The sequence below is a fragment of the Manacus candei genome, unplaced genomic scaffold, assembly GCF_025592945.1.
Source record: "Manacus candei isolate 608988 ecotype Guabito, Panama unplaced genomic scaffold, ASM2559294v1 h1tg000631l, whole genome shotgun sequence".
NCBI classification, from domain to species: Eukaryota; Metazoa; Chordata; class Aves; order Passeriformes; family Pipridae; genus Manacus; species Manacus candei.
The window spans coordinates 1-27,592 of NW_026138679.1; the positions used below are offsets into that span (position 1 = coordinate 1).

A 27,592-nucleotide genomic window follows, 5' to 3' on the forward strand; every position below is an offset into this window, starting at 1 on the left:
CCCAAAAATCAGCTTTACCCCCATTTTAACCCCCCAAAATTCACTTTTCCCCCCCGGGGGGGTTTATTTTGGATATTTTTGGGGGGGGTCTCACCCAATCCCCAGGGGGGTGTTAAAAAAAAACCAAAATCAGCTTTACACCCATTTTAACCCTCCAAAAATCAGCCTTACACCCATTTTAAGCCCTAAAAATCAACTTTACACCCATTTAAGCCCCAAAAAACCCCCCAAAATCAACTTTACACCCCCAAAATCAGCTCTACACCCATTTCAAGCCCAAAAAAAACCCCCAAAAATCAGCTTTACACCCATTTTAACCCCCCCAAAAATCAGCTTTACCCCCATTTTAACCCCCCCAAAATTCAGATTTCCCCCCCGGGGGGGTTAATTTTGGGATATTTTCGGGGGGGGGTCTCACCCAGCCTGCGGGGGTCTCCAGCCCTTGACGGTCCTGCCCCTCTCCACGTCCACCAGGACCCTCCTGCCGTCGATTTTCTTGCCGTCGGCGTGTTTGTAGGCGGCTGGAAGAGAATTTGGGGGGGCCCGGGGGGGGGAACAGGGGGGGGGGGATCAGCCCCAGCGGAGCCCGGCCCCCCCTCCCCAAAAAAAACGACCCTTCCCCCCCCGAAACGCGACTTTGACATCCCCGAAAAGGAGGTTTTCGACCCCAAAGTTGATTTTTCCACCCCCAAAAATGACTTTTTCACCCCCAAAAATGACTTTTTCACCCCCAAAAATGAGTTTTTCACCTAAAAAATGACTTTTTCACCTCCAAAACTGACTTTTCCACCCCCAAAAGTGAGTTTTTCTACCTAAAAAATGACTTTTTCACCTTAAAAAATGACTTTTCCATCCCAAAAATGACTTCTTCACCCTAAAACTGACTTTTCCACCCCAGAAAATGACTTCTCCACCCCAAAAATGACTTTTCTCACCCTAAAAATCACTTTTCACCCTAAAAAATGACTTTTTCACCCCCAAAAATGACTTTTTCACCCCCAAAAATGAGTTTTTCACCCTAAAAAATGACTTTTTCATCTCCAAAACTGACTTTTCCACCCCAAAAGTGAGTTTTCTACCTAAAAAATGACTTTTTCACCTTAAAAAATGGCTTTTCCATCCCCAAAAATGACTTTTTCACCCTAAAAACCGACTTTTCCACCACGGAAAATGACTTCTCCACCCCCAAAAATGACTTTTCTCACCCTAAAAATCACTTTTCACCCTAAAAAATGACTTTTTCACGATAAAAAATGACTTTTTTACCCCCAGAAATTACTTTTTCACCCTAAAAAATGACTTATCCAGCCCCAAAAACGACTTTTTCACCCCCAAAAGTGACTTTTCCACCCCAGAAAAATGAGTTTTTCACCCTAAAACATGACATTTTCACCCAGAAAATGACTTTTGCACCCCCAAAAGTGACTTTTCCGCCTTAAAAACCGATTTTTGCACCCCCAAAAGGGGCTTTTCCACCTTGAAAATGAGTTTTTCGCACTAAAAAATGACTTTTTCACCCCCAAAAATGACTTTTCTTACTCTAAAAAATGACTTTTCCACTCCAAAAGTGAGTTTTTCAGCTTAAAAAACTTTTCCACCCCCAAAAATGACTTTTCTACTCCCAAAAATGATTTTTCCACCCCCAAAAGTGACTTTTCCACCCCAAAAAATCACTTTTCCACTCCCAAAAGTGACTTTTTCCCCCCAAAAAATGACTTTTTCCACCTTAAAAAATGACTTTTCCACCCCAGAAAATGGATTTTTTTGCCCCCAAAAATGACTTTTCCACCCCCAAAAAACGACCTCCCCACCTCAAAAAACCAACTCCCCCCCCTCCCCCCCCAAAAAAATTGCAGCCCCCCCAGCGCCGAGGAATTTGGGGGGGGGTCACCCCCTTCACCTGCAGATCGACCCCCCCCTCATTTCTTTTTTTTTGGGGGGGGGGGGGGGTCCCAAAATTCACCTGGACATTGACACCCCCCCCCATTTCTTTTTTGGGGGGGTCACAAACTTCACCTGCAGATTGACCCCCCCCCCATTTCTTTTTTTGGGGGGGTCACCCCCTTTACCTGAACATTGACCCCCCCCACACCTCATTTTTTTCGGGGGGGTCACCCCTTTACCTCCACACTGACCCCTCCCCACCCGATTTTTTTTAGGGGGGGTCACCCCCTTTACCTCCACATTGACCCCCCCCTCACACCTCATTTTTTGGGGGGGGGTCACCCCCTTTTACCTGTTCATTGACCCCCCTCACACCTCATTTTTTTGGGGGGGGTCACCCCCTTTTACCTGTTCATTGACCCCCCAACATACAAACCGACCCCCCTTAATTTGGGGGGGGGGGTCACCCCCTTTACCTCCACACTGACCCCCCTCCTTAATTTTGGGGGGGTCACCCCTTTACCTGTTCATTGCCCCCCTCACACCTCATTTGTTTTTGGGGGGGTCACCCCCTTTACCTGCACATTGACCCCCCCAACCTCCAAACCGACCCCCCCTTACTTTTGGGGGGGGGGGGGGTCACCCCCTTTACCTGTTCATTGACCCCCCCCTCACACCTGATTTTTTTTAGGGGGGGGTCACCCCCTTTACCTCCACATTGACCCCCCCCTCACACCTCATTTTTGGGGGGGTCACCCCCTTTACCTGTTCATTGACCCCCCTCACACCTCATTTTTTTGGGGGGGTCACCTCTTTACCTGCACATTGACCCCCCCAACCTCCAAACCGACCCCCCCTTAATTTTGGGGGGGTCACCCCTTTACCTGCACATTGACCCCCCCACACCTGATTTTTTTTTGGGGGGGGTCACCCCTTTTTACCTGTTCATTGTCCCCCTCACACCTCATTTGTTTTTGGGGGGGTCACCCCTTTACCTGCACATTGACGCCCCCAACCTCCAAACCGACCCCCCCTTACTTTTGGGGGGGGGGGGTCACCCCCTTTACCTGCTCATTGACCCCCACACACACCTGATTTTTTTTAGGGGGGGGTCACCCCCTTTACCTCCACATTGACCCCCCCCTCACACCTGATTTTTGGGGGGGGTCACCCCCCTTTACCCTGTTCATTGACCCCCCTCACACCTCATTTTTTTGGGGGGGGTCACCCCCTTTTACCTGCACATTGACCCCCCCAACCTCCAAACCGACCCCCCCTTAATTTGGGGGGGGGGTCACCCCCTTTACCTCCACACTGACCCCCCTCCCTTAATTTTGGGGGGGGTCACCCCTTTACCTGTACATTGACCCCCTCACACCTCATTTTTTTTTTGGGGGGGGTCACCCCCTTTACCTGCACATTGACCCCCCCCAACCTCCAAAGCGACCCCCCTCAATTTGGGGGGGGCACCACTTTTACCTTTACATTGACACCCCCCCCAGACACCTGATTTTTGGGGGGGGGGGGTCACCCCTTTTACCTTTATATTGACCCCCTCCCACCTGATTTTTTTTGGGGGGGGTCACCCCCTTTACCTGTAGATTGACCCCCCCAACCTCCAAAGTGACCCCCCCCTTAATTTCGGGGGGGTACCTCTTTTACCTTTATATTGACCCCCCTCACACCTCATTTTTTTGGAGGGGGTCACCTCTTTACCTGCACATTGACCCCCCCAACCTCCAAACCGACCCCCCCTTACTTTTGGGGGGGTGTGTCACCCCCTTTACCTGTGCATTGACCCCCCCCACACCCTATTTTTTTGAGGGGGGGTCACCCCCTTTACCTCCACACTGACCCCCTCACACCTGATTTTTGGGGGGGGGGTCACCCCCTTTACCTGCAGATCGACCCCCCCAACCTCCAAACCGACCCCCCCTTACTTTTGGGGGGGGGTGTCACCCCCTTTACCTGTAGATTGACCCCCACACACCCCTGATTATTTTTTGGGGGGGGGGGTCACCCCCTTTACCTGCACATTGACTCCCCCACACCTGGGGTATTTTTGGGGGGGGTCACCCCCTTTACCCTGCACATTGACCCCCCCAACCTCCAAAGCGACCCCTCCTCAATTTGGGGGGGGGGACACCCCCTTCTCCTGTGCATTGACCCCCCCCCTCCCTTATTTTTTTTCTGGGGGGGGGGGGTCACCCCCCTTTACCTTTATCTTGACCCCCCCCAACCTCCAAACCGACCCCCCCTTAATTTTTGGGGGGGGGTCACCCCCTCCCACCCTGCCCCCCCCTCTCTGGGGGTGCTGCCTTACCTGCACACCCCCCCAAAACACTCTCACCCCCCCCCCATTTATTTTTTTTGGGGGGGGGGGACACACCTAAACCCCCCCCCAAAACGAGGGCCCCACGATGGACGCAGCCCCTCCCCCCCCTCCAGCCCCTCCCACCCCCCCAAAATCCCCTCCCCCCCCCCCCAAAAACCCCTCTCCCCGGTGTCCTGGGTGGGTGGGGGGGGGTCGGGTCCGTGTCCCCCCCCCCCGGGCTGGGGGGGCCCCTCCGGCCGAGGCAGGTCCTGGACGGGCGCTGGGGCCTTACCTGAGACCCTTCCCTACCTCACACACCCCCCGGGCCCCCCCCTCCCCCAAAAATATCCAAATCACACCCCCCCCCCTTCGGGGACCCCCCCCCGAATACGGCTGGGTTGAGGGGGGGGCTCAGCCCCCCCCAAAAACCCCCCAAAAAACCCCAAAAACGCCACTTTTTAACCCCCCCCCGGTCGCTGCGACCGCGGGGGGGGGAGGGGGGGGGGTCACTGCCCAACCCCCCCCCAATTCCCACGCCCCTCCCCCCAAAAAAACCCACCCCTCCCCCAACTAAGGGACCTGCCCCCCCCCCCAAACGATGCTGTAGGTCCTACACAAACATCCAGCTCCCCAAACAATTTGGGGGGGGGGGGGTCCCCAAACAATTTTGGGACCCCACGAAGGGGAGGGGGGGGGGCACTTATAGCCCCTCCCCCCCCCTCCTTCCTCTTCCTCCTCCTCCTCCTCTTGGGGGGGGGCAACAACACACACGGGGGGGGCAAAGGGGGGGGTTCTGCCTTTTACCCCCTTTAAGGGGTTGTGGGGGGCTCCTTTAGGGCCCCCACCCCCCAAAATAACCGGGGGGGGGTCCCAGGTGCCCAGCTCAGCGGAGACTGAGGCCGGGGCTGTGCCGGGGGGGGGGTCGGGCCGGGAATTCCGGGTGGATTCGCTCCCTGCCCGCGTCGGGAAGGGGTTCAACGGGATGGGAATACGGGGGGGGGGGGTGTGGAGGGGGGGGGTGGGCACAGCGAGGAGCCCCCCCCCCCCCCCAAATCGGGGGGGGGGTGCCCTAAATGAGGGGAGGGGGGTCGTTAAATCAAAGAGTATGGGGGGGGTCACCGACCCTGCCGCCCCCAGCCCGGCACCGCCCGCGCTGCCAGCGGAGGGTCCTCCCCGAAACTCCCCCTCCCCGAACTCCTGCGCCGCCCTCGGGGGAGGGGTGGGGGGGGAGGGTCTGGGGGGGGGTTCTGAGCCCCCCCCCCTGGACCCCCCCGCCCCCCGAGCGGTTTGTTTTGGGTGTGGGGGGGTTACGAACGTGTCTTACCAGGATACAAACCCTTATACCAACCATACACTGAGGTGTGGAGGGGGGAGCATTAGGATCAGCTGCAAGCCAGCAGTGGCAAAAGCCATCACAAAGGTGGCTGCAGTGACAATAAAACAGTGTTAATACAACCCCGGCCGCCCCCACCCGGGCGTCCCCGCCCCGCCCCCAGAACACACACACGCACGCGCGCGCACACGCACACACGCGCACGCACGGCCGGGACCCCCGGAGCGCCCCGCCCCAGGGGACACGGAGAGAGAGAGAGAGACACGGAGCGAGAGCGGCGCCGCACGACCCGCCCGCCGCACGCACGGCCAACGCTGCCTTGGGCCAACGGGAGGTTGGCCAGTTGGAGCCTTGGTTGGTCAACTGTAGCCTTGGTTGGTCAACTGTAAGCTTGGTTGGTCAACTGTAGGCTTGGTTGGGTCCAATGTAACCTTGGTTGGTCAACTGTAGGCTTGGATGGCCAACTGTAGGCTTGGTTGGTCAATGGTAGCCTTAGTTGGCCAACTGTAAGCTTGGTTGGCCAATGGTAAACTCAGTTGGCCAATGGTAGCCTTGGTTGGTCAACTGTAGGCGTGGTTGGTCAATGGTAACCTTGGTTGGCCAACAGCAGCCTTGGTTGGCCAATGGTATCCTGGGTTGGCCAATGGTAGCCTTGGTTGGTCAACTGTAGGTGTGGTTGGTCAATGGTAACCTTGGTTGGTCAACTGTAGGCTTGGTTGGCCAATGGTAGCTTTGGCTGGTCAACAAGAGATTGGTCAACAGGAGCTTGGCCAAAGGTAGCCTTGGCTGGCCAAGAGTAGCCTTGGTTGGTCAATGGGAGGTTGGTCAACGAGAGATTAGCCAATCATAGCCTCGGTTGGCCAACAGGACACTTGGCCAACTGGAGACTTGGCTGGCCAATGAGAGGCTGGTCAATAGTAGCGTTGGTCAACTGGAGACCTGGGTGGTCAACAGAAGACTTGGCCACCAAAACATCAGCCAATGGTAGACTTGGCTCGTCAACGGGAAACCTGGTTGGTCAATGGGAGGCTTGGCCAACAAAACATTAGCCAATGGTAGACTTGGTTGGCCAACTGGAGACTTAGTTGGTCAACGGGAGACTTGGTTGGTCAACGGGAGCCTTGGCCAATTGGAGGTTGGTCAATGGTAGCGTTGGCCAATGGGAGACATGGTTGGCCAACAGAAGACTTGGCCAACAAGAGGTTGGCCAATGGCAGCCTTGGTTGGCCAACAGGAACTTTGGCCAACTGGAGACTCGACTGGCCAACGGGAGGTCAGCCAACAGGAGACTTGGCCAACTGTAGCCTTGGCCAACTACAGTTTGGCCACCTGGAGCCTTGGCCAACCAGAACCTTGGCCAACCACAGTTTGGCCACCTGGACTCTTGGTCAACTGTACCCTTGGCCAACCATAGCCTTGGTCAACCACAGCCTTGGCCAACTGTAGCCTTGGCTCCCAGTACTTTGGCTACCTGTTCAGGGTACCGTTGGCCAACCGGAGCCTTGGCCGACCGCCTGGAGCTCTGCCTGTACCGTGGTCACCACCTGGAGCCTTGGCCACCTCCACCTCGGCCACCTGGAGCCTCAGGCACCTGAGCCCTCCCCACTGCACCCCGGGCTACCTGCACCCCGACTGTCGGTAGCCTTGGCCGCCTGAACTCTTGGTTACCTGTACATTGGCCACCTACACCATGGCCACCTACACCACGGCCACCTTGGCCACCTGTACCCTCTCCACCTGTAGCCTTGGCTACCTGTGGCCTTGACCACCTACACCTTGGCCACCAGTAGCCTTGGCCAACTACACCTTGGCCACCTGTAGCCTTGGCCACCTCCCCCTTGGTGACCAGGAACCTCGCCCATCAGTAGCCTTGGCCACCTACACCTTGGCCACTGGTAGCCCTGGTCACCTGTACCTTGGCCAACTACACCTTGGCCATCGGTAGCCTTGGCCACCTGTACCCTCTCAACCTGTAGCCTTGGCTACCTGTGGCCTTGGCCAACTACACCTTGGCCACCTGTAGCCTTGGCCACCTGTAGCCTTGGCTACCTGTGGCCTTGGCCAACTACGCCTTGGCCACCTGTAGCCTTGGCCAACTACACCTTGGTGACCAGGAACCTCGCCCACCAGTAGCCTTGGCCAACTACACCTTGGCCATTGGTAGCCTTGGCTACCTGTGGTCTTGGCCACCTACACCTTGGCCATTGGTAGCCTTGGCTACCTGTAGCCTTGGCTACCTACACCTTGGCCACCTCCCCCTGGGTGACCAGGAGCCTCCTCCATCAGTAGCCCTGGCCGCCTGTCCCCTCTCCACCTGTAGCCTTGGCTACCCCGTCACCTGGGCCACCGGCAGCCCCTGGGGCGGCCCCGCCCCCTGTACTTACCTGTGCCCCGCCCAGGTGCGGGTGGGCTGTTTTTGGGGTGTTTTGGGGTGTTTTTGGGGTGTTTGGGGTGTTTTTGGGGTGTTTTGGGGTGTTTTTGGGGTGTTTGGGGTGTGTTTGGGGGGCTCTCGGGGTACTCACAGTGCATGTCCCGCTCGTGCTCGTACTCGATGAAGGCGTAACCGCGCGGCTTCCCCGAGCGCTTGTTGTACACCATGTAGATCTGGGGGGGGGACAGGGGGGCAGGTGAGGGGCAGGGGAGGGGCAGGTGAGACCCCCTGACAGCAGGGAGGGGTCAGGGGGGTGTTTGGGGGGGCTACAGAGTGATTGTTGTACCCCAGGGAGAGCTGGGGGAGGACAGGGGGACAGGGGAGGGACAGGGGAGGGACAGGTGAGGGGCAGGGGAGGGACAGGTGAGACCCCCTGGCAGCAGGGAGGGGTCAGGGGGGTGTTTGGGGGGGTTACAGAGGGATTGTTGTACCCCAGGGAGAGCTGGGGGGGACAAGGGGACAGGGGAGGGACAGGGGAGGGACAGGTGAGGGACAAGGGAGGGACAAGGGAGGGACAGGTGAGGGACAGGGGGACGGGGGGGGACAGGTGAAGGACAGGTGAGGGGCAGGGGAGGGACAGGTGAGACCCCCTGGCAGCAGGGAGGGGTCAGGGGGGTGTTTGGGGGGGCTACAGAGTGATTGTTGTACCCCAGGGAGAGCTGGGGGGGGGACAGGGGGACAGGGGAGGGGCAGGTGAGGGACAGGGGAGACCCCCTGAGAGCAGGGAGGGGTCAGGGGGGTGTCTGGGGGGGTTACAGAGGGATTGTTGTACCCCAGGGAGAGCTGGGGGGGACAAGGGGACAGGGGAGGGACAGGTGAGGGGCAGGGGAGGGACAGGTGAGACCCCCTGACAGCAGGGAGGGGTCAGGGGGGTGTCTGGGGGGTTACAGAGGGATTGTTGTACCCCAGGGAGAGCTGGGGGGACAAGGGGACAGGGGAGGGACAGGGGAGGGACAGGTGAGGGGCAGGGGAGGGACAAGGGACAGGTGAGGGACAGGGGGACGGGGGGGGGACAGGTGAAGGACAGGTGAGGGGCAGGGGAGGGACAGGTGAGACCCCCTGGCAGCAGGGAGGGGTCAGGGGGGTGTTTGGGGGGGCTACAGAGGGATTGTTGTACCCCAGGAAGAGCTGGGGGAGGACAGGGGGGCAGGTGAGGGGCAGGGGAGGGACAGGTGAGACCCCCTGAGAGCAGGGAGGGGTCAGGGGGGTGTTTGGAGGGGGTACAGAGTGATTGTTGTACCCCAGGGAGAGCTGGGGGAGGACAGGGGGACAGGGGAGGGACAGGGGAGGGACAGGGGAGGGACAAGGGAGGGACAAGGGAGGGACAGGTGAGGGACAGGGGGACGGGGGGGGGACAGGTGAAGGACAGGTGAGGGGCAGGGGAGGGACAGGTGAGACCCCCTGGCAGCAGGGAGGGGTCAGGGGGGTGTTTGGGGGGGCTACAGAGTGATTGTTGTACCCCAGGGAGAGCTGGGGGGGACACACGGGCAGGTGAGGGGCAGGGGAGGGACAGGGGAGACCCCCTGAGAGCAGGGAGGGGTCAGGGGGGTGTTTGGGGGGGTTACAGAGTGATTGTTGTACCCCAGGGAGAGCTGGGGGGGGGACAGGGGGACAGGTGAGGGGCAGGGGAGGGACAGGGGAGGGACAGGGAGGGACAGGTGAGACCCCCTGACAGCAGGGAGGGGTCAGGGGGGTGTTTGGGGGGCTACAGAGTGATTGTTGTACCCCAGGGAGAGCTGGGGGGGGACAGGGGAGAGGAGGGACAGGGGAGGGACAGGTGAGGGGCAGGGGAGGGACAGGTGAGACCCCCTGACAGCAGGGAGGGGTCAGGGGGTGTTTGGGGGGGTTACAGAGGGATTGTTGTACCCCAGGGAGAGCTGGGGGGGACACACGGGCAGGGGAGGGGCAGGGGAGGGACAGGGGAGGGACAGGGGAGGGACAGGTGAGACCCCCTGAGAGCAGGGAGGGGTCAGGGGGTGTTTGGGGGGGTTACAGAGGGATTGTTGTACCCCAGGGAGAGCTGGGGGGGATACGGGGACAGGTGAGGGGCAGGGGAGGGACAGGGGAGGGACAGGGGAGGGGCAGGGGAGGGACAGGGGAGGGACAGGGAGGGACAGGTGAGACCCCCTGACAGCAGGGAGGGGTCAGGGGGGTGTCTGGGGGTTGTTTTTTGGGGTATTATTCGGGTTGGGTGTTATTGGGGGAATGTCGGGGTGTTGGTGTTGGGGGGCTGATTTTGGGGTGGGTGTTATTTGGGGGGTTCTTCAGGAGGCTGTTTTTGGGGGCAAGAATTATTCGGGGGGTGTTTGAAGGTGGTTTTTGGGGTGAGTGTTATTTGGGGGGGTGTTTGGGGTGTTTTTTGGGGTGTGTTATTTGGGGGGTGTTTTTGGGGTGAGAATTATTTGGGGGTGTTTGAAGGTGGTTTTTGGGGTGAGTGTCATTTGGGGGGGGCGTTTGGGGGTGTTTTTGGGGGTGTGTCATTTGGGGGGTGTTTTTGGGGGCTGTTTTTGGGGGGTGAGAATTATTTGGGGGGGTGTTTGGGGTGGTTTCTGGGGTGAGTGTTATTTGGGGGTGTCTTTGGGGGTGACTGTTATTTGGGGGGGTGTTTGGGGGGAGTTTTGAGGGGTGTGTTATTTGGGGCTGTATTTGGGGGCTGTTTTTCAGAGCAAGTGTTATTTGGGGGGGGTGATTTTGGGGGGGGTCGAGATTGTTTGGGGGGGTTGGGAGTGTTCTTAAGGGGGTGAATTTGGGGGCGTTTTTGGGGGGGCTGATTTTTGGGGTGTTTTTGGGGGGGCTGATTTTGGGGGTGTTTTTGAGGGTGTGTTATTTGGGGGTGTTTTTGGGGGGTGTTTTTTGGGGGGGGTGTTTTTAGGAGCTGTTATTTGGGGGGGGGGTCGGGGGTGTTTTAGGGGGGTTATTTTGGGGGTGCTTTTTGGAGGGGGTGTTATTAGGGGGGTGTTTTTTTTCAGGGGTGATTTTGGGGATGTTTTTGGGGGGGTGTTATTTGGGGGGGGGTTACTTTGGGGTGGTTTTAAGGGGTGTTTCTTGGGGGGGTGGTTTTGTGGGGTGTTGAGGTTGTTTTGGGCGGGGGTTGGGGGTGTTTTTGGGGGGGTGTTTTTGGGGGGGGTGTTTTTGGGGGTGACTGTTATTCGGGGGGGGGCGTTTGGGGTGTTTTTGGGGGTGTGACCCCCCCAACTCACCCTCTTGATGGGTCCATAAACCTCAAACTCCCGGCGCAGCTTCGACTCCGTCGTGTCGTAATTCTGGGGGGGGGGAGAGACCCCAAATTGGGGGGGTTGTGTGGATTGGGGGACCCCCAAACATTGGGGGGGACCCTCGAGGGTTGGAAAGACCCTCAGGAATCAGGGGAAGATCCCAAGGATTAAAAGGATCCCCAAAATTTAGGGAGGGACCCCCAAGGATTGGAGGAGACCCCCCCAGGATTGGGGGAGACCCCACGAATTGGGGGAGACCCCACGAATTGGGGGAGACCCCACGAATTGGGGGGACCCCCAAGGACTGAGAGGGACCCCCGAGGATGGGAGAGACCCCCAAAGATTAGGGGGGACCCCAGGGATTGGAAAGAGCCCAAAGGAATGGGGGGGATCCCTTAAATTAAGGGGGGGGACTCTCAAGGATTGTGGAAGACTCCACGGATTGGGGGAGAACCCCCAAGGATTTGGGGGGGCCCTCATGGATTGGGGGAGACCCCAAGGATTTGGGAGACCCCCAGAGACTGGGGGAAGGCCCCAGGGATTGGGGGGATCCCCAGGATTGTGGGAGGTCCCACGGATTGGGGAGACCCCCCAAAGATTAGGGGGGGACCCCCAAAAATTGGAGGAACTTCTATAGATTTGGGGGGGACTCCTGAGAACTGGGGGGATCCCTATAGATTAGGGGAGACCCCCACAGATTAGGGAGGACCCCAAACACTGGGAAGACCCCCAAAAATCTGGTGGGACCCCCCCAGAACTGAAAAGACCCTCAAAGATTTGGGGGGGACCCCCAAAATAAGGGGGGACCCCCCGAGATTGAAGGGACATCCAAAAACCAGGAGGGGGAAACCCCAAAATTAGGGGGGACCACGTGGGTTGGGAGACCCCCCCCAGATTAGAGGCACCCCAAGGACTGAGAAAAGACCCCCAAGGGTTCAGGGAGACTCCAAAAATTGGGGGGAGACCCCCCCAAAATTAGGGGGGCCCCCCTTTTGCAGCACTCACCACTCTGGCCACGAAGAGGGTTTTGAAGGCGTCTCCTTGGGCGTTGGGGTCGTTGTGGGGGTCCCCTGGGGGGGGGCAGAGGAAAAAGGGGGGGGTCAGGGGGGGTCAGAGATAAAGGGGGGACCCCCCCAGCCCTCGTGGGACCCCCCAAGCCCCTGTGGGACCCCCCCAAACCCTCGTGGGACCCCCCCAAACTTACACATCTTGAGCTCGGACTCCACCTCCTGCTGCCTTCGCTCGATCTTCTCCCGCCGCTGTCGGGGGGGGGGAAAATTGGGGAGGGGGGTGACCAAAAAGGGGGGGGGGACAATCTCAGGGGACCCCCAGACCCACCAACTCCACCCACGACCCCCCCAAAACCCGGGGGGACCCCAAAAATCCCCGTGGAGGGGGGGGAAAAACCTCCCCTAAAACCCACCGGGGGTGAGATTTAGGGGAGGGGGGTGGGGGGGGAGCAGCCCCCCCCGGAGCTGATTTTGGGGACCCCCCCACCCCCCAAACCCCTTGGGGAGGGGGCTGAGCCCCCCAGGGGAGGCTGCACCCCATTTTGGAGGGGTCAGCCCCCGTTTTGGGGGGGTTTGCCCCCCGTTTTTGGGGCCGTACCTTGCGCTCCATCCGCTCCTCCCGGGTCTCGGCGCGGGTCGGGGGGGGGGGCATCGCGGGGGTCCTGGGGGGGCAAGGGGGGGTCATGGGGGGGCTTTGGGGGGTCCTGGGGGGTCACAGAAGGGTTTGGGGGCGTCCTGGGGGGCTTTGGGGTCAGAGTTGGGGGTCCCAGGGGGGTTATGGGGCTTTAGGGGGGTCCAGGAGGGGGTTAATGGGGGGGGTTGAAGGGTATGGGGGGGTCATAGGGGGGTTTGGGGGGTCCTGGGGGGACAAGGGGGGGTCATGGGAGGGATTTGGGAGGGTCCTGGGGGGGTCACAGAGGGGTTTTGGGGGGGTCCAGGTGGGTTTGGGGGTCTGGGGAGGGGTTTGGGGTCAGAGTTGGGGGTCTCAGGGGGGGTTATGGGGCTTTAGGGGGGTTAATGGGGGGGGGTTTGGGGGTTCCTGGGGGGACAAGGGGGGTCATGGGGAGCTTTGGGGGGTCCTGGGGGGTCCTAGGGGGGTTTTGAGGGGTCCAGGGGGGTTTGGGGGGGACCAGGGGGGTTTTGGGGTCCCTCAAACTCCCAAATGTAGGGGGCAATGCCACTGTAGGGTTGGGTGTGGGGTTATGGGGTTTGGGGGGGTCTGGGGGGTTTTGGGGGGGTCTGGGAAGGTTTGGGGTATTTGGGGGGGTCCAGGTGAATTTGGGGGGTCCCAGGGGGGTTTGGGGGTCCCGGGGGTCCCTCAAACTCCCGGATGTAGGGGGCAATGCTGCTGTAGGGTGGGGTGTGGGGTTATGGGGTTTGGGGGGATCTGGGGGGGCTGTGAGGGTCTGGGAAGGTTTGGGGTATTTGGGGGGGTCCAGGTGAATTTGGGGGGGGCCTGGGGAGGTTTTGGGGGTCCCGGGGGTACCTCAAACTCCCGGATGTAGGGGGCAATGCTGCTGTAGGGTGGGGTGTGGGGTTATGGGTTTGGGGGGCTCTGGGGGGCTCCAGGTGTATTTGGGGAGGCTTGGGGGGGGGTCCAGGTGAATTTGGGGGGGCTTTGGGGGTCCCGGGGGTACCTCAAACTCCCGGATGTAGGGGCAATGCCACTGTAGGGTTGGTTGTGGTGCTTCTCGTGGGGCAGCTTCTCGAGGGGGGGCAGGTAAGGGATGGGGTCCCGGGGGGCAAACAGGGCCAGCAGGTTGGGGGGGCAGGAACTGCGTCATCTTGGGGGGCTCTGGGGAGAAAAGGGAGGGTCAGGACCCCCAAAAACACCCCCAGCCCAAAAAATCCCTGTTAAAGCCCCATTTCCCCATGTTGGGCCCTTCCCAAACCCCAAAACTGCACCCCAGAGATGCCCCAGACCCCCAAAACTGCACCCCAGAGACCCTCCAGACCCCAAATATGCACTCCAGAGACCCCCAGACCCCAAATATGCACCCCAGAGACCTCCCAGACCCCAAATCTGCACCCCAGAGACCTCCCAGACCCCAAATCTGCACCCCAGACCCCTCCCAGACCTCCAAAACTGCAGCCCAGAGACCCCTCAGATCCCAAAACTGCAGCCCAGAGACCCCCAGACCCCCAAACTGCACCCCAGACCCCTCCCAGACCCCAAAATTGCACCCCAGAGACCCCAAAACTGCACCCCAGAGACCCTCCAGACCCCAAATATGCACTCCAGAGACCCCCAGACCCCAAAACTGCACCCCTGAGACCCCTCAGATCCCAAAACTGCAGCCCAGAGACCCCCCCAGACCTCCATAATCCCACCCTGGACACCCCAGACCCCCAAAACCCCTCCAGGACCCCCTAAAACACCCCAAGAATCCCCAAACTCCTCCAGAGCCCCCCCTTAAACACCCTCAGAGCCCGCCCAGGACCCCCCAAAACCCCCGAGGACCCCTCAGGAACCCCCTAAAATCCCCCCAAGCCCCCCACGAACCCCGCACCCCCTCCGAGAGCCTCCCTCTCTCCCTGGACCCCCCAAAACCCCCCGGACCCCCCCAAATCCCCTTCGGGATCCCCTCAGGACCCCCCAAACTCCCCCAAATCCCGCCCCCCCCTCACGGACCCCGCGTCCCCTCCGAGAGCCTCCCTCTCTCCCCAGACCCCCTAAAACCCCACAGACCCCCCCAAACCCCCTTCGGGACCCCCTCAGGACCCCCCAAACCCCCCCAAGCCCCGCCCCCCCCTCACGGATCCCGCGCCCCCTCCGGGACCCTCCCTCTCTCCCCAGACCCCCCAAAACCCCCCAGGCCCCCCCAAACCCCCTTCAGGACCCCCCCAGGACCCCCCAAACTCCCCCAAATCTCGCCCCCCCCTCACGGACCCCGCGCCCTCTCCGAGAACCTCCCTCTCTCCCCAGACCCCCCAAAACCCCACAGACCCCCCCAAACCCCCACAAAACCCCCCGGACCCCCCCAAATCCCCTTCAGGACCCCCCCCAGGACCCCCCAAACCCCTCCAGAGCCCCCCCCAAGCCCCGCCCCCCCCTCACGGACCCCGCGCTCCCTCCGGCCGGGCCGCTCCGCGCGCGCCTCCCCCCCGCGCATGCGCGGCCGGAAGTGACGTCGGAAGGGACCGGAAGCGGCGGTGCCTGAGCAAAGGAGGCGTGACCAACAGCGGGGGCGGGGCCTATTAAACCGTCGCCCGGGGCGTTACGGGGGGCGGGGCCTCGTTGCCATGGGCGGGGCCTGAAGGCGCCGTGTCCGAGGGCGTGGCCTATGGAGCCGTTGCCACGGGCAACGCTCCACCCCCCCGGGGTGGGCGTGGCCGCGGAAGGGCGGGGCTGTGGGTGGGGACTCTCCGTAGCAACGGGGTGTTTCCGTGGTTGCCGTGGCAACCATGGACCCCCCTCTGTCCCACCCTCATAGCGACGGGGGGGGGGGCGACTGTCTCGTTGCCATAGTAACCAGGGTGAGACTCCTCCTGCCCCTGCCATAGCAACCGGAGGGGGGGGAAACCCCGCGCCGTTTCCATGGCAACCAGGTGACACCACCCCCCACGGCAACCGGGGTGACGGCACGTGGCGTTGCCATGGCAACCGGGGGCGCTGCCACCCCCCCCAAATCCCGTGACGACCGGAGTTACAGGCTGCTGCCGTTGCCATGGCAACCGACGTCAAAAACCGCCCCCCTCTATCCCACAGCAACCAGGGGGACCCCTCGCGCCGTTGCCATGGCAACCAGGTTGTCACACCCACCTCCCCCCCATAGCTACCGGGGTGACGCCCCCTCCCCCCCCCGGTGACACCAGGATGACACCTCTCCCCACGTCACCATGGCAACCAGGGGGGGCACCACCCTGTCACCATGGCAACCATAGGCACACCCTGCGCCGTTGCCATGGCAACCAGGGGGGCAACACCCACCCCCACCCCCGATAAGGGGGTGTCCCCCCCCTTCCAACCACCGCTGTCCCCCCCAGCCGCCATGTCACCATGGCAACCAGGAGGGGGGGGGGGGACACCACCCCGTCACCATAGCAACCAGGTGACACCCCCCCACCCCCTCCCCAACCCCGTGACCCCCCCGTGTCCCCGTCCCGCCATGGGGGGGGGTTGGGTCACACCTCGGGGGGGGGTGGGGGAGGGGACGTGACACCCCCCGGGGGGGGGGGACGTGACACCCCCGTGACCCCCCCCGGGGTGTCCCCAACCCCCCCCGGGGTGTCCCCCCCCCCACACGGGGTGTCCCCCCCCCCCCTCGGGGTGTCCCCCCCTCCCCGGGCACGGGGTGACCCCGCAGGGGGGGGGCGGGGGGGAGGCCCGGGGTGTCCGGTGACCCCCCCCACCCCCACCCCCACCCCACCCTGCCCCCCCCCCCGTTATTTTTAGCCCCGGGGGGGAACCCGACACCGCGGGGCCACCCGGGCACCCTCCGGGCACCCTGTTTACGGCCCGGGCGGCGGCGGCGGCGGCGAGGAGGGTCCGGGACACCCGGTGACGGGGCACGGGCCGGGGGACACCCCCGGGGACAGGGCGGGACACCCCCGGGGACGGGGGGGACACCCCCGGGGACGAGGGGGGGCACGACCCGGGGACAGGGGGGACACCCCGGGACAGGGGTTAGGAGGGTTGGGGACACTCAGGTGACACAGGGGGACACCCCGGGGACAGGGGGACACCCAGGGACAGAGGGGGACACCCCGGGGGCAGAGGGGACATCCAGACACAGGGGGCAGGAGGGTTGGGGACATCCAGGTGACACAGGGGGACACCCCGGTGACAGGGAGGACACCCAGGGAGAGGGGTGGGGGACACCCAGGGACAGGGGTCAGGAGGGTTGGGGACACCCAGGTGACACAGGGGGACCCTTGGGGACAGAGGGGACACCCAGGGACAGGGGTTAGAAGGACTGAGGACACTCAGGTGACACAGGGGGACACCCCGGGGACAGAGAGGACACCTGGGGACAGGGGTGGGGGACCCTTGGGGACAGAGGGGGACACCCCAGGGACAGGGGGGACACTCAGGGACAAGAGTCAGGAGGGTTGGGGACACTCAGGTGACACAGGGGGACACCCCAGGGACAGAGGGGACACCCGGGGACAGGGGTGGGGGACCCCTGGGGACAGAGGGGGACACCCAGGTGACACAGGGGGACCCCCCGGTGACAGGGGGACACCCAGGGACAGGGGTCAGGAGGGGTGGGGACAGCAGGGACAGAGTCAGGGACCCCCTGGTGACACCGGGGTCAGGTGATTTGGGGACAGTTTGGGGACCCCCCTGGTGACAGAGGGGTCAGGTGATTTGGGGACAGCAGGGACAGAGTTTGGGGACACCAGTGACAGGGGACAGCAGGTTTGGGGGGACCCTGGTGCCAGGAGACCCCAAATAATTTTGGGGCCCCCCAAATTTTTAGGGTCTCCTTGAGGCCCCAATAATTTTGGGGTGTCCCCAAATCTTCGGGGTCCCCTTTGAGGCCCCCAATAATTTTGGGGTGTCCCCAAATCTTCAGGGTCTCTTTGAGGCCCCCAATAATTTTGGGGTGTCCCCAAATCTTCAGAGTCCCTTTGAGGCCCCCAACAATTTTGGGGTGTCCCCAAATCTTCAGGGTCCCTTTGAGACCCCCAATAATTTTGGGGTGTCCCCAAATCTTCAGGGTCCCCTTTGGGACTTCCAACAATTTCGGGGTCCCCTACAGGTGTCAGGACCCCCCAAGTTTTGGGGTGTCCCCAACCCTGTAAGACCTCGACGTCCCCCCAACCCTTCTGGGGGTCCCCAAAACCCAAAGGACCCCCTCGAACCCCCAATAATTTCAAGGGCTCCCCCCGAATCTTTAGGGTCCTCTTGAACCCCCAATAATTTCAGGGGCTCCCCAAATCTTTAGGACCCCCTTGAACCCCAATATTTTAGGGGTCCTCCAAATCTTTGGGGTCTCCTCGAGATCCCCAATATTTTGGGGTGTCCTCCAAATCTTTAGGGTCCCCTCAAACCCCAAATAATTTCAGAAGCCCCCCCAAATCTTTAGGGGTCCCCCCCGGGCCCAAATCTTTAGTGAATCCCAAATAACTTCAGAGTCTCCCAAATCTTTAGGACCCCCTCGAACCCCAAATAATTTCAGGACCCCCCCCAAATCTTCAGGGGTCTCCCCCCCCAAATCTTTAGGTGTCCCCCCCCCAAACCTTCAGGGGTCTCCCCCCCAATAATTTCAGGACCCCCCCCAAACCTTCAGGGGTCTCCCCCCCCCAAACCTTCAGGACCCTCCCCCCCAAACCTTCAGGGGTCTCCCCCCCCAAAACCTTCAGGACCCCCCCTCAAACCTTCAGGACCCTCCCCCCCCAAATCTTTAGGGGTCCCCCCCCCCCAAACCTTCAGGGGTCTCCCCCCCAAACCTTCAGGGGTCCCCCCCCCAAACCTTCAGGGGTCCCCCCCCCAAACCTTCAGGACCCCCCCCCCCAAACCTTCAGGGGTCCCCGCCCCAAATCTTTAGGTGTCCCCCCCGTGCCCAAATCTTTAGTGAACCCCCAATAATTTCAGGACCCCCCCCCAAACCTTCAGGGGTCTCCCCCCCAATAATTTCAGGACCCCCCCCAAACCTTCAGGGGTCCCCCCCCCCCGCGCCCACCCTGCCCTCGGTGCCGTCCGCGCCGCCCCCCGCCCGCCCGGGGGGTCCCCCCTCGCCCCCGCCGGCCATGGGGGAGCCGCTGGGCTGCTGCGAGCGCGTGGCCATCAACGTGGCCGGCCGGCGCTTCGAGACCCTCGGCCGGACCCTCCTGCGCTTCCCCGACACCCTCCTGGGGGACCCCCGGCGCCGGCGCCGCTACTTCGACCCCCAGCGCCGCGAGTTCTTCTTCGACCGCCACCGCGGGGCCTTCGGCGCCGTCCTCTACTACTACCAGTCCGGGGGGCGGCTGCGGAGACCCCCGGACGTGCCGCTGGACGTGTTCCTGGAGGAGCTGCGCTTCTACCAGCTGGGCGCCGAGGCGGAGGAGCGGCTGCGCGAGGCCGAGGGCTTCTCGGTGGAGGCGCCGGCGGCGCTGCCGCGGGGCGGGCTGAGGCGCCGGGCCTGGCTGCTGTGCGAGCACCCCGAGAGCTCGCCGGCGGCGCGCGTGGTGGCCCTGGTCTCCGTGCTCGTCATCCTCGTCTCCATCGTCGTCTTCTGCCTCGAGACGCTGCCGCAGTTCCGGCCCGGCGGCGACGGCGGCGACGGCGGCGACGGTGATGATGTGAGGGTGAGGCCCAAAGAGGGGTTGGAGGGGTCGTGGTTGTGGTTGTTGTGGTTGTGTGGTTGTTGTGGTGGTTGTGGGTGTTATGCGTGAGGCCCGATGGGGGGTTGGAGGGGTTGTGGTTGTTGTGGTTGTCGTGGTTGTCGTGGTTGTCATGGTTGTGGTTGTTGTGGTTGTTGTCCTCGGTGTGCTCGTGGTCGCCCCGGCCTCAGGGTTGGCGTTGTCAGCAGGGGGTGGGCTTGGTGTCACCATCCTCAGTGTTGTCACCATCATCATCCTCACTGTCCTCAGTGTCCCCATGACACCGTCATCATCCTCACTGTCCTCAGTGTCCCCATGACACCGTCATCATCCTCGCTGTTCTCAGTGTTCTCACCCTCACCATCATCATCCTCACCGTCCTCATCATCACCATCATCATCCTCATCATCCTCAGTGTCCCCACTGACACCGTCATCATCCTCACCGTCCTCAGTGTTCTCACCCTCACCACCATCATCCTCACCGTCCTCAGTGTTCTCACCCTCACCATCATTGTTCTCACCATCCTCAGTGTCCCTGTTGTCACCATCATCATCCTCACCATCCTGAGTGTCCTCATTGTCACCATCCTCATCCTCACCACCCTCAGTGTTCTCACCCTCACCATCATCGTCCTCACCCGTGTCATCCTCACCGTCCTCATCCTCACCATCCCCATCCTCATCCTCACCATCCTCATCCTCCCCATCCTGTGTCCTCATCCTCACCATCCTCATCCTCCCCATCCTGTGTCCTCATCCTCACCATCCCCATCATCACCATCCTCATACTCACCATTCTCATCCTCCCCATCCTCCCCATCCTCATCGTCACCATCCTCATCCTCACCGTCCTCGTCCTCTCCCTTCCATGTTCTCTCCTTCATTCTCCTCCCCATCCTCATCCTCCCCGTCCTCTGTGTCCTCATTGCCATCATCCTCATCCTCACCATCCTCATCCTCACCATCCTCATCCTCACCATCCTCATCCTCACCATCCTCCCCCTCACCATCCTCATCCTCACCATCCTCTGTGTCCTCATTGCCATCATCCTCATCCTCACCATCTTCATCCTCACCCTCACCATTCTCACCATCCGCCCCCTCACCATCCTCATCCTCCCCGTCCTCAGTGTCCTCGTTGTCACCATCCTCCCCCACCCCATCCTCATCCTCCTCGTCCCCCCCCCTCCCCACCCTCCCCCTCTCCCTTCCCGGTGTCCTCACTCCCCACTCTGGTTGATCTCCACCCCCCCATTCCCCAAACTGGGGGGTGGGATCTGGGGGTCCGGGGGGTCTCCAACCCCCTCAACCCACCCTGGGGGGTCTCCAACCCTATTGACCCACCCTGGGGGGTCTCCAACCCCATTATTCATACTGGGGGGTGGATTTGGGGCTCTGGGGGGTCTCTGTTCTCCACCAACCCATGAGGGGTGGTGGATCTGGGGTGGTCTCCAACCCCATCAACCCACCCTTGGGGGTCTCCAACCCCCATCACTCACACTGTGGGGTGGCTCTGGGTTTCCAGGCGCTCTCCACCCCACCTCTAACCCCCTCCCCTCCCTCCTCTCCCCGCAGCCCACCCCCTCCAACACCACCGCCGCCGCCACCCCCGCGCCCCCCGCCCACCGCCTGGCCGACCCGTTCTTCGTGGGGGTCTGGGGGGTCTCCAACCCCATTAACCCACCCTGGGGGGTCTCCAACCCTATTGACCCACCCTGGGGGGTCTCCAACCCCTATTCCTCAGACTGGGGGGTGGATATGGGGCTCTGGGGGGTGGATTTGGGGCTCTGGGTGGTCTCTGTCCTCCACCAACCCACGGTGGGTGACAAACCCAGGGGTCCAGGTGGTCTCCAACCCCATTATTCATACTGGGGGTGGATCTGGGGGTCTGGGTGGTCTCTACCCTCCACCAACCCACGGAGCTTCCCTAACCCCCTCCCCTCCCTCCTCTCCCCGCAGCCCACCCCCTCCAACACCAACACCACCTCTGCGCCCCCCGCCCACCGCCTGGCCGACCCTTTCTTCGTGGGGGTCTGGGGGGTCTCCAATCCCCATTATTCATACTGGGGGGTGGATTTGTGGCTCTGGCTGGTCTCTGTCCTCCACCAACCCACGGTGGGTGGTGGATACGGAGTTCTCCAACCCCACCTCTAACCCCCTCCCCTCCGTCCTCTCCCCGCAGCCCACCCCCTCCAACACCACCACCACCTCCGCGCCCCCCGCCCACCGCCTGGCCGACCCGTTCTTCGTGGTGGAGACGGTCTGCATCTGCTGGTTCTCCCTGGAGCTGCTGGTGCGGCTGGTGGCCAGCCCCAGCAAGGCGGCCTTCTTCCGCAGCGCCATGAACCTCATCGACCTGGCGGCCATCGCCCCGTACTTCATCGCGCTGGGCACCGAGCTGGCGGCGCAGCGCGGGCCGGGCCAGCCCGCCATGTCGCTGGCCGTGCTGCGCGTCGTCCGCCTCGTCCGCGTCTTCCGCGTCTTCAAGCTGTCGCGCCACTCCACGGGCCTGCAGATCCTGGGCCAGACGCTGCGGGCCAGCATGCGCGAGCTGGGCCTGCTCATCTTCTTCCTCCTCATCGGCGTCGTGCTCTTCTCCAGCGCCGTCTACTTCGCCGAGGCCGAGGACGCCGCCACGGCCTTCACGTCCATCCCGCAGGCCTTCTGGTGGGCCGTGGTCACCATGACCACCGTGGGCTACGGCGACATGGCGCCCGTGACGGTGGGCGGCAAGCTGGTGGGCTCGCTGTGCGCCATCGCCGGCGTGCTCACCATCTCCCTGCCCGTGCCCGTCATCGTCTCCAACTTCTCCTACTTCTACCGGCGGGAGCTGCACGGGCAGGAGACGGGGGAGGTGGTCCCGCCGGCCCCCTGCCCGCACCACCCCGACCCGCCCGGGGACCCCAAGGAGGGCGGGGGGCACGGGGAGGGCTGGGGGGTGGACGGGGAGGCCGGGGGGGAGAAGGGCTGGGGGGGCAGGTTGGTCACTGAGGTGTGAGGGGAGGGGGGACGAGGGGGGCCTTGGGAGGGTGTGAGGGGGCACCAGGAGGAAGTTTGGGGGGCACCAGGATGGACTGGGGGGCACCAGGATGGACTGGGAGTGCACAAGGAGGAGTTTGGGGGGCACCAGGATGGACTGGGGGGCACCAGGACAAACTGGGGGTGCATGAGGAGGAGTTTGGGGGGCACCAGGAAGAAGTTTGGGGGGCACCAGGATGAACTGGGGGTGCACGAGGAGTTTGGAGGGCACTAGAATGGACTGGGGGTGCACCAGGAGGAGTTTGGGGGGCACCAGGATGGACTGGGGGGCACCAGGAGCAGTTTGGGGGGCACCAGGATGAACTGGGGGGCACCAGAACAAAGTGGGGGTGCACAAGGAGGAGTTTGGGGGGCACCAGGATGGACTGGGGGGCACCAGGATGGACTGGGGGTGCACGAGAAGGAGTTTGGGGGGCACCAGGATGAACTGGGGAGCACCAGGACAAACTGGGGGTGCACGAGGAGGAGTCTGGGGGGCACCAGGAGGAGTTTGGGGGGCACCAGGATGAACTGGGAGTGCAAAGGGAGGAGTTTGGGGGGCACCAGGATGGACTGGGGGTGCACCAGGAGGAGTTTGGGGGGCACCAGGATGGACTGGGAGTGCACAGGGAGGAGTTTGGGGGGCACCAGAACAAACTGGGGGTGCACGAGGAGGGGTTTGGGGGGCACTGGGAGAGACTGTCGTGCACCAGGAGGAACTGGGGGCACCAGGAGGAACTGGGGGGCACCAGGACGGACAATGGTGCACCAGGACAAACTGGGGGGCACCAGGAAGGGTTTGGGGGACACCAGGACAAACTGGGGGGCACCAAGAGGAACTGGGGGGCACCAGGACAGACAATGGTGCACCAGGACAAACTGGGGGGCACGAGGGTACCCGTGGGGGGTGCAAGGACTTAGGAGGGGGCACCAGGACACGTTGGGGTGAACGAGGGGGCACCAGGACTTCTGAGGGTGCCCCAGGATGGACAAGGGGGCACCAGGACACGTTGGGGGGCACGAGGGTGTCCCAGGATGGACAAGGGGACACCAGGACTTCTGAGGGTGTCCCAGGATGGACAAGGGGGCACCAGGACATGCTGGGGGGCACCAGAGTGTTCCAGGATGGACAAGGGGGCACCAGGACACATTGGGGGGCACGAGGGTGTCCCAGGACAGAGAATGGGGCACCAGAACATGTTGGGGTGAAGGAGGTGTCCCAGGAGGGACAAGGGGGCACCAGGACATTTTGGGGGGCACGAGGGTGTCCCAGGAGGGACAAGGGGGCACCAGGACATTTTGGGGGGCACCAGAGTGTCCCAGGAGGGACAAGGGGGCACCAGGACTTCTGAGAGTGTCCCAGGATGGACAAGGGGGCACCAGGACATTTTGGGGGGCACTCGAGGACACCGAGGGGGCACGAGGACACTCGGGGACACTCAAGGACCCCCGAGTGTGCTCCTGGCTGCGTGAGGACACCTGAGGGCACCGAGGGGGGCACAGGGACACACCAGGACACTCGGGGACACACCAGGACCCACCAGGACTCAGGAGCACATCTGAGGACTCACAAGGGCACTCGAGTGTGCCCGTGGCTGCACCGGGACCCACCAGGAGACACCAGGACTCACCAGTGGGGTCGTGGCTGTACCAGGACCCACCAGGACCCACCAGAACCCACCAGGATCCACCAGGACCCACGAGTGGGGTCATGACTGCACCAGGACCCACCAGGACACTCCAGGATGTTCCAGGACACACAAGTGGGGTCGTGGCTGCACCAGGACCCACCAGGACCCACCAGGACCCACCGGGACCTACCGGGATCCACCAGGACCCACCAGGACCCACCAGAACCCACCAGGACCCACGAGTGGGGTCATGACTGCACCAGGACCCACCAGGACACACTGGTGGGGTCATGGCTGCACGAGGACCCACCAGGACACCAAAGACACTTGAGTGTGCCCGTGGCTCACAAGGACCCACCACAACACACGAGTGGGGTCATGGCTGCACCGGGACCCACCAGGACCCACCACAATCCACGAGTGGGGTCGTGGCAGCACCGGGACCCACCAGGATGCTCCGGGACTCACCAGGATCCATCAGGACCCACGAGTGGGGTCGTGGCTGCACCACGACCCACCAGGACACACCTGGACACACCAGGACTCACCAGGACCCACCAGGATCCATCAGGACCCACTAGGACCCACGAGTGGGGGCGTGGCTGCACCAGTACACATCAGGACACACCAGGACCCACAAGTGGGGTTGTGGCTGCACCACAACACATCAGGACACACCAGGACCCACCAGGACTCACCAGGGCCCACCAGGATCCACCAGGATCCACCAGGATCCATCAGGACCCACGAGTGGGGTCGTGGCTGCACCAGGACCCACCAGGATGCTCCGGGACTCACCAGGACCCACCAGGACACACTGGTGGGGTCGTGGCTGCACGAGGACCCACCAGGACACCAAAGACACTTGAGTGTGCCTGTGGCTAACAAGGACCCACCACAACACACGAGTGGGGTCATGGCTGCACCGGGACCCACCAGGATGCTCCGGGACTCACCAGGATCCACCAGGATCCATCAGGACCCAATAGTGGGGTCGTGGCTGCACCAAGACCCACCAGGACCCAATCGTGGGGTCGTGGTTGCACCAGGACCCACCAGGACACCAGAGACACTCGAGTGTGCCCGTGGCTCACAAGGACCCCCCAGGACCCCCCAGGATTCACCAGGACCCACCAGGACCCATGAGTGCGGTCATGGCTGCACCAGGACCCCCCAGGACCCCCGGACACCCACTGATCCCCTCTCCCCGCCCCATCTGGGCCATCCCACAACCACCCACTCACACCAAACCCCCCCCCGGGACCCCCTCGGGGCCTGTGAGTGTCAGTGGGGGGGTGGGGACGCCCCGGGGACACCCTGGGGACACCCCGGAGCCCCCCAGCCCACGGGACAATAAAAAAGGTGACGCTCGGTGGCACAGGGGGGTCGTGGGGGGGGGCCGGGGGGGTCCTTGATGGGGTGGGGGGGGGCCAGGGGGGTCCTTGGGGGGGTGGGGGGGGGGGCAGGGGGGTCGTTGTGGGAGGATGGGGGGGTCACAGGGGTCACGGGGGGGGGCCATGAGGACCCTCAAGTGAGGGTGGGGCAGTGACAGGGCGGTCCCGGGGGGTCCCGGGGGGGTCCCGGGGGGTCCCGGGGGGTCCCGGGGACCCTCCTGCGGTGCTGGGGGGTCCCAAGGACCGGGGGGGGGGTCCCCGGGCCCCCCTTTCTGCCCTGGCGGTGGCACTGCTGAGTCAGCAGGTTTATATTTAGGGCCCCCGGGAGGGGAAGGGGTGACCCCCAAGTGCCCTCTCCCAGTCCAAACCAGTCCCTCCCAGTCCAAACCAGTTCCTCCCGGTCCAAACCAGCCCCTCCCAGTCCAAATCAGTACCCCCAGTAACCCCCAGTCCTTTCCCAGTCTCTCCCAGTGCCCCCTAAGGCTCTCCCAGTCCATCCCAGTGGCCCCTCAATCGCCCCCAGTGACCCCTCCAGTCCCTTCCAGTGCCTCCCAAGGGTCTCCCAGTCCCTCCCAGTGCCCCCCAAGGGTCTCCCAATCCCTCCCAAAGCCTCCCAAATCACCCTCAGTACCCCTCCAGTCCCTCCCAGCGCCTCCCAAGGCTCTCCCAGTCCGTCCCAGTGCCTCCCCGGTCACCCCCAGTGCCCCCCCAGTCCCTCCCAGTCACCCCCAGTGCCCCCTCCAGCCTCTCCCTCCCCCTTCACCCTCTCCCAGTGTCTCCCAGTATCTCCCAGTCCCTCCTGTCCGCCCCCCCACCCTTGGAGGACCAATCCCGTCCTCCACCGCCAGGGGGCGCCGTGGAGGCTCACCCTACCGGAAGCGGCGGCGTAGCAAGACCGGAAGTCCTCTTTTCGCGCGTGCCCTGTGGGGGCGTGGCTAAATGCCATAAATTAGCGTGGGTTGAACATCGGGGGCGTGGCTTAGGCATAGGGGCGTGGTTTATAAATGAGGGGCGCGGCCGCACAACCCGGAAGCGGCGCGTTCAAGGTCAGAAAAGGCGGGAAGGGGAGAGCGGAGGGGGCGAGGCGACAATAGGAAGTGACGTAATGGGACACGAAAGGGGGCGTGGCCAGGAGCGCGGTGTCCCCTCGATCCCGGTCCGGCTCCGTCCCCGGTTCCCGTCCCCGGTTCCTTTGTTCCCCTCCATCGCGTTCCCGGTTCCAGATCCCATTCCCGGTCCCGATCCCTGTCCCCGATCCCGGTCCCGATCCCGATCCCGATCCCGGTTCCCGATTCCGTTCCCGGGCCATGCAGGCGGAGCTGCGCGGCCTGGCGGGGCCGGTGCCGCTGCCCGACGGGCAGCCCGTGGTGCTGGGCCGGGGGCCGCTCACCGGAGTCACCGACCGCAAGTGCTCCCGGCAGCAGGGTGGGTGTGGGACCCCCGGGAGACCACCGGGACCCCCCCCCAGGATCCCCCGGGATCACCCCCCAGGATCCCCAGGGAGACCACCGGGACCCCCCCCCAGGATCCCCTGGGACCACCCCCCAGGACCCCCCGCGAGAGACCCCCTGGACCCCCCAGGACCCCCTCTGGGACCCTCCCCCGTGACCGCCCCCAGGAATCCCCCGGACCCCTCCCTCGGGACCCCTCCGGACCCCCCGGGACCACCCCCCGGACCCCTCCCTCGGGACCCCTCTGGACCCCCCGGGACCACCCCCCAGGACCCCCCGCGAGAGACCCCCTGGACCCCCCAGAACCCCCTCCGGGAGACCCCAGAGCCCCCCCCGGACCCCCCGGGAACCCCCCCGGGGTCAATCCTGTGACACCGAGGGAGCCGGACACCCCCGACCCCCGGGACCCCCCCCGACCACCCCTGGGACCCCCCACTAACCCCTCAGACCCCTCGGGAGCCCCTAGACCCCCCCAAATCCTCCCCCAGATCCCCCCAAACCCCCTCCAAGACCCCCCAAAACCTCCCAGACCCCACCCCAGGATCCCCTCCGATTAGGGGGGGGCCTCCAGGGGTCCCCCAAATCTGACCCCTCAGGACCCCCATAGTGGAGGTCCGTGGCCAATACGCGAGGGCCCCCCAGACCCCCCAGGACCCCC

At 63.1% G+C, this 27,592-nt stretch overlaps 2 protein-coding genes and 4 long non-coding RNA genes across 13 annotated transcripts; 1 reads left to right on the plus strand and 5 right to left on the minus strand.

Annotated features, from left to right (window-relative positions):
- Positions 1-350: 350 nt before the first annotated feature.
- On the minus strand, positions 351-13,971 carry LOC127466179 (U1 small nuclear ribonucleoprotein 70 kDa-like). The gene is given in 10 exon segments (XM_051776780.1): positions 351-521; positions 8,054-8,135; positions 11,163-11,225; positions 12,183-12,247; positions 12,382-12,436; positions 12,786-12,833; positions 12,835-12,849; positions 13,674-13,692; positions 13,843-13,955; positions 13,957-13,971. Coding segments are annotated over 10 exon segments (582 nt in total). The 3' UTR covers positions 351-414.
- Positions 753-1,798, minus strand: LOC127466180 (uncharacterized). The gene is made up of 5 exons (XR_007902637.1): positions 1,747-1,798; positions 1,518-1,559; positions 1,060-1,225; positions 955-1,018; positions 753-832 (listed from the first exon to the last, which is right to left on the minus strand). It is a non-coding gene; the product is annotated as an uncharacterized LOC127466180 (long non-coding RNA).
- Positions 2,395-4,159, minus strand: LOC127466183 (uncharacterized). Its single transcript, XR_007902644.1, has 8 exons — positions 4,115-4,159; positions 3,728-3,924; positions 3,447-3,479; positions 3,241-3,319; positions 3,088-3,191; positions 2,913-2,975; positions 2,621-2,665; positions 2,395-2,500 (listed from the first exon to the last, which is right to left on the minus strand). It is a non-coding gene; the product is annotated as an uncharacterized LOC127466183 (long non-coding RNA).
- On the minus strand, positions 5,695-7,856 carry LOC127466181 (uncharacterized). Of its 6 annotated transcripts, none has more exons than XR_007902642.1 (3): positions 7,378-7,856; positions 5,963-7,346; positions 5,695-5,901 (listed from the first exon to the last, which is right to left on the minus strand). It is a non-coding gene; the product is annotated as an uncharacterized LOC127466181 (long non-coding RNA). The 6 variants fall into 6 exon arrangements; XR_007902640.1 differs by having other exon boundaries at positions 5,963-7,306; positions 7,338-7,856; XR_007902641.1 differs by having other exon boundaries at positions 5,963-6,470; positions 6,700-7,856.
- Positions 13,972-18,193: 4,222 nt separating the features above from the next.
- Positions 18,194-23,204, plus strand: LOC127466177 (potassium voltage-gated channel subfamily A member 7-like). Its single transcript, XM_051776779.1, has 7 exons — positions 18,194-18,385; positions 18,433-18,490; positions 18,561-18,614; positions 18,729-19,423; positions 21,016-21,069; positions 21,671-22,492; positions 22,556-23,204. Exons 4-6 carry the CDS (start codon positions 18,884-18,886, stop codon positions 22,436-22,438), a joined length of 1,362 nt encoding a protein of 453 aa, XP_051632739.1. The 5' UTR covers positions 18,194-18,385; positions 18,433-18,490; positions 18,561-18,614; positions 18,729-18,883; the 3' UTR covers positions 22,439-22,492; positions 22,556-23,204.
- A 972-nt stretch (positions 23,205-24,176) lies between these two features.
- Positions 24,177-24,820, minus strand: LOC127466178 (uncharacterized). Of its 3 annotated transcripts, none has more exons than XR_007902634.1 (3): positions 24,778-24,820; positions 24,306-24,368; positions 24,177-24,275 (listed from the first exon to the last, which is right to left on the minus strand). It is a non-coding gene; the product is annotated as an uncharacterized LOC127466178 (long non-coding RNA). The 3 variants fall into 3 exon arrangements; XR_007902635.1 differs by having other exon boundaries at positions 24,178-24,275; positions 24,326-24,368; positions 24,778-24,817; XR_007902636.1 differs by having other exon boundaries at positions 24,191-24,275; positions 24,316-24,368.
- Between the last annotated feature and the right edge of the window lie 2,772 nt (positions 24,821-27,592).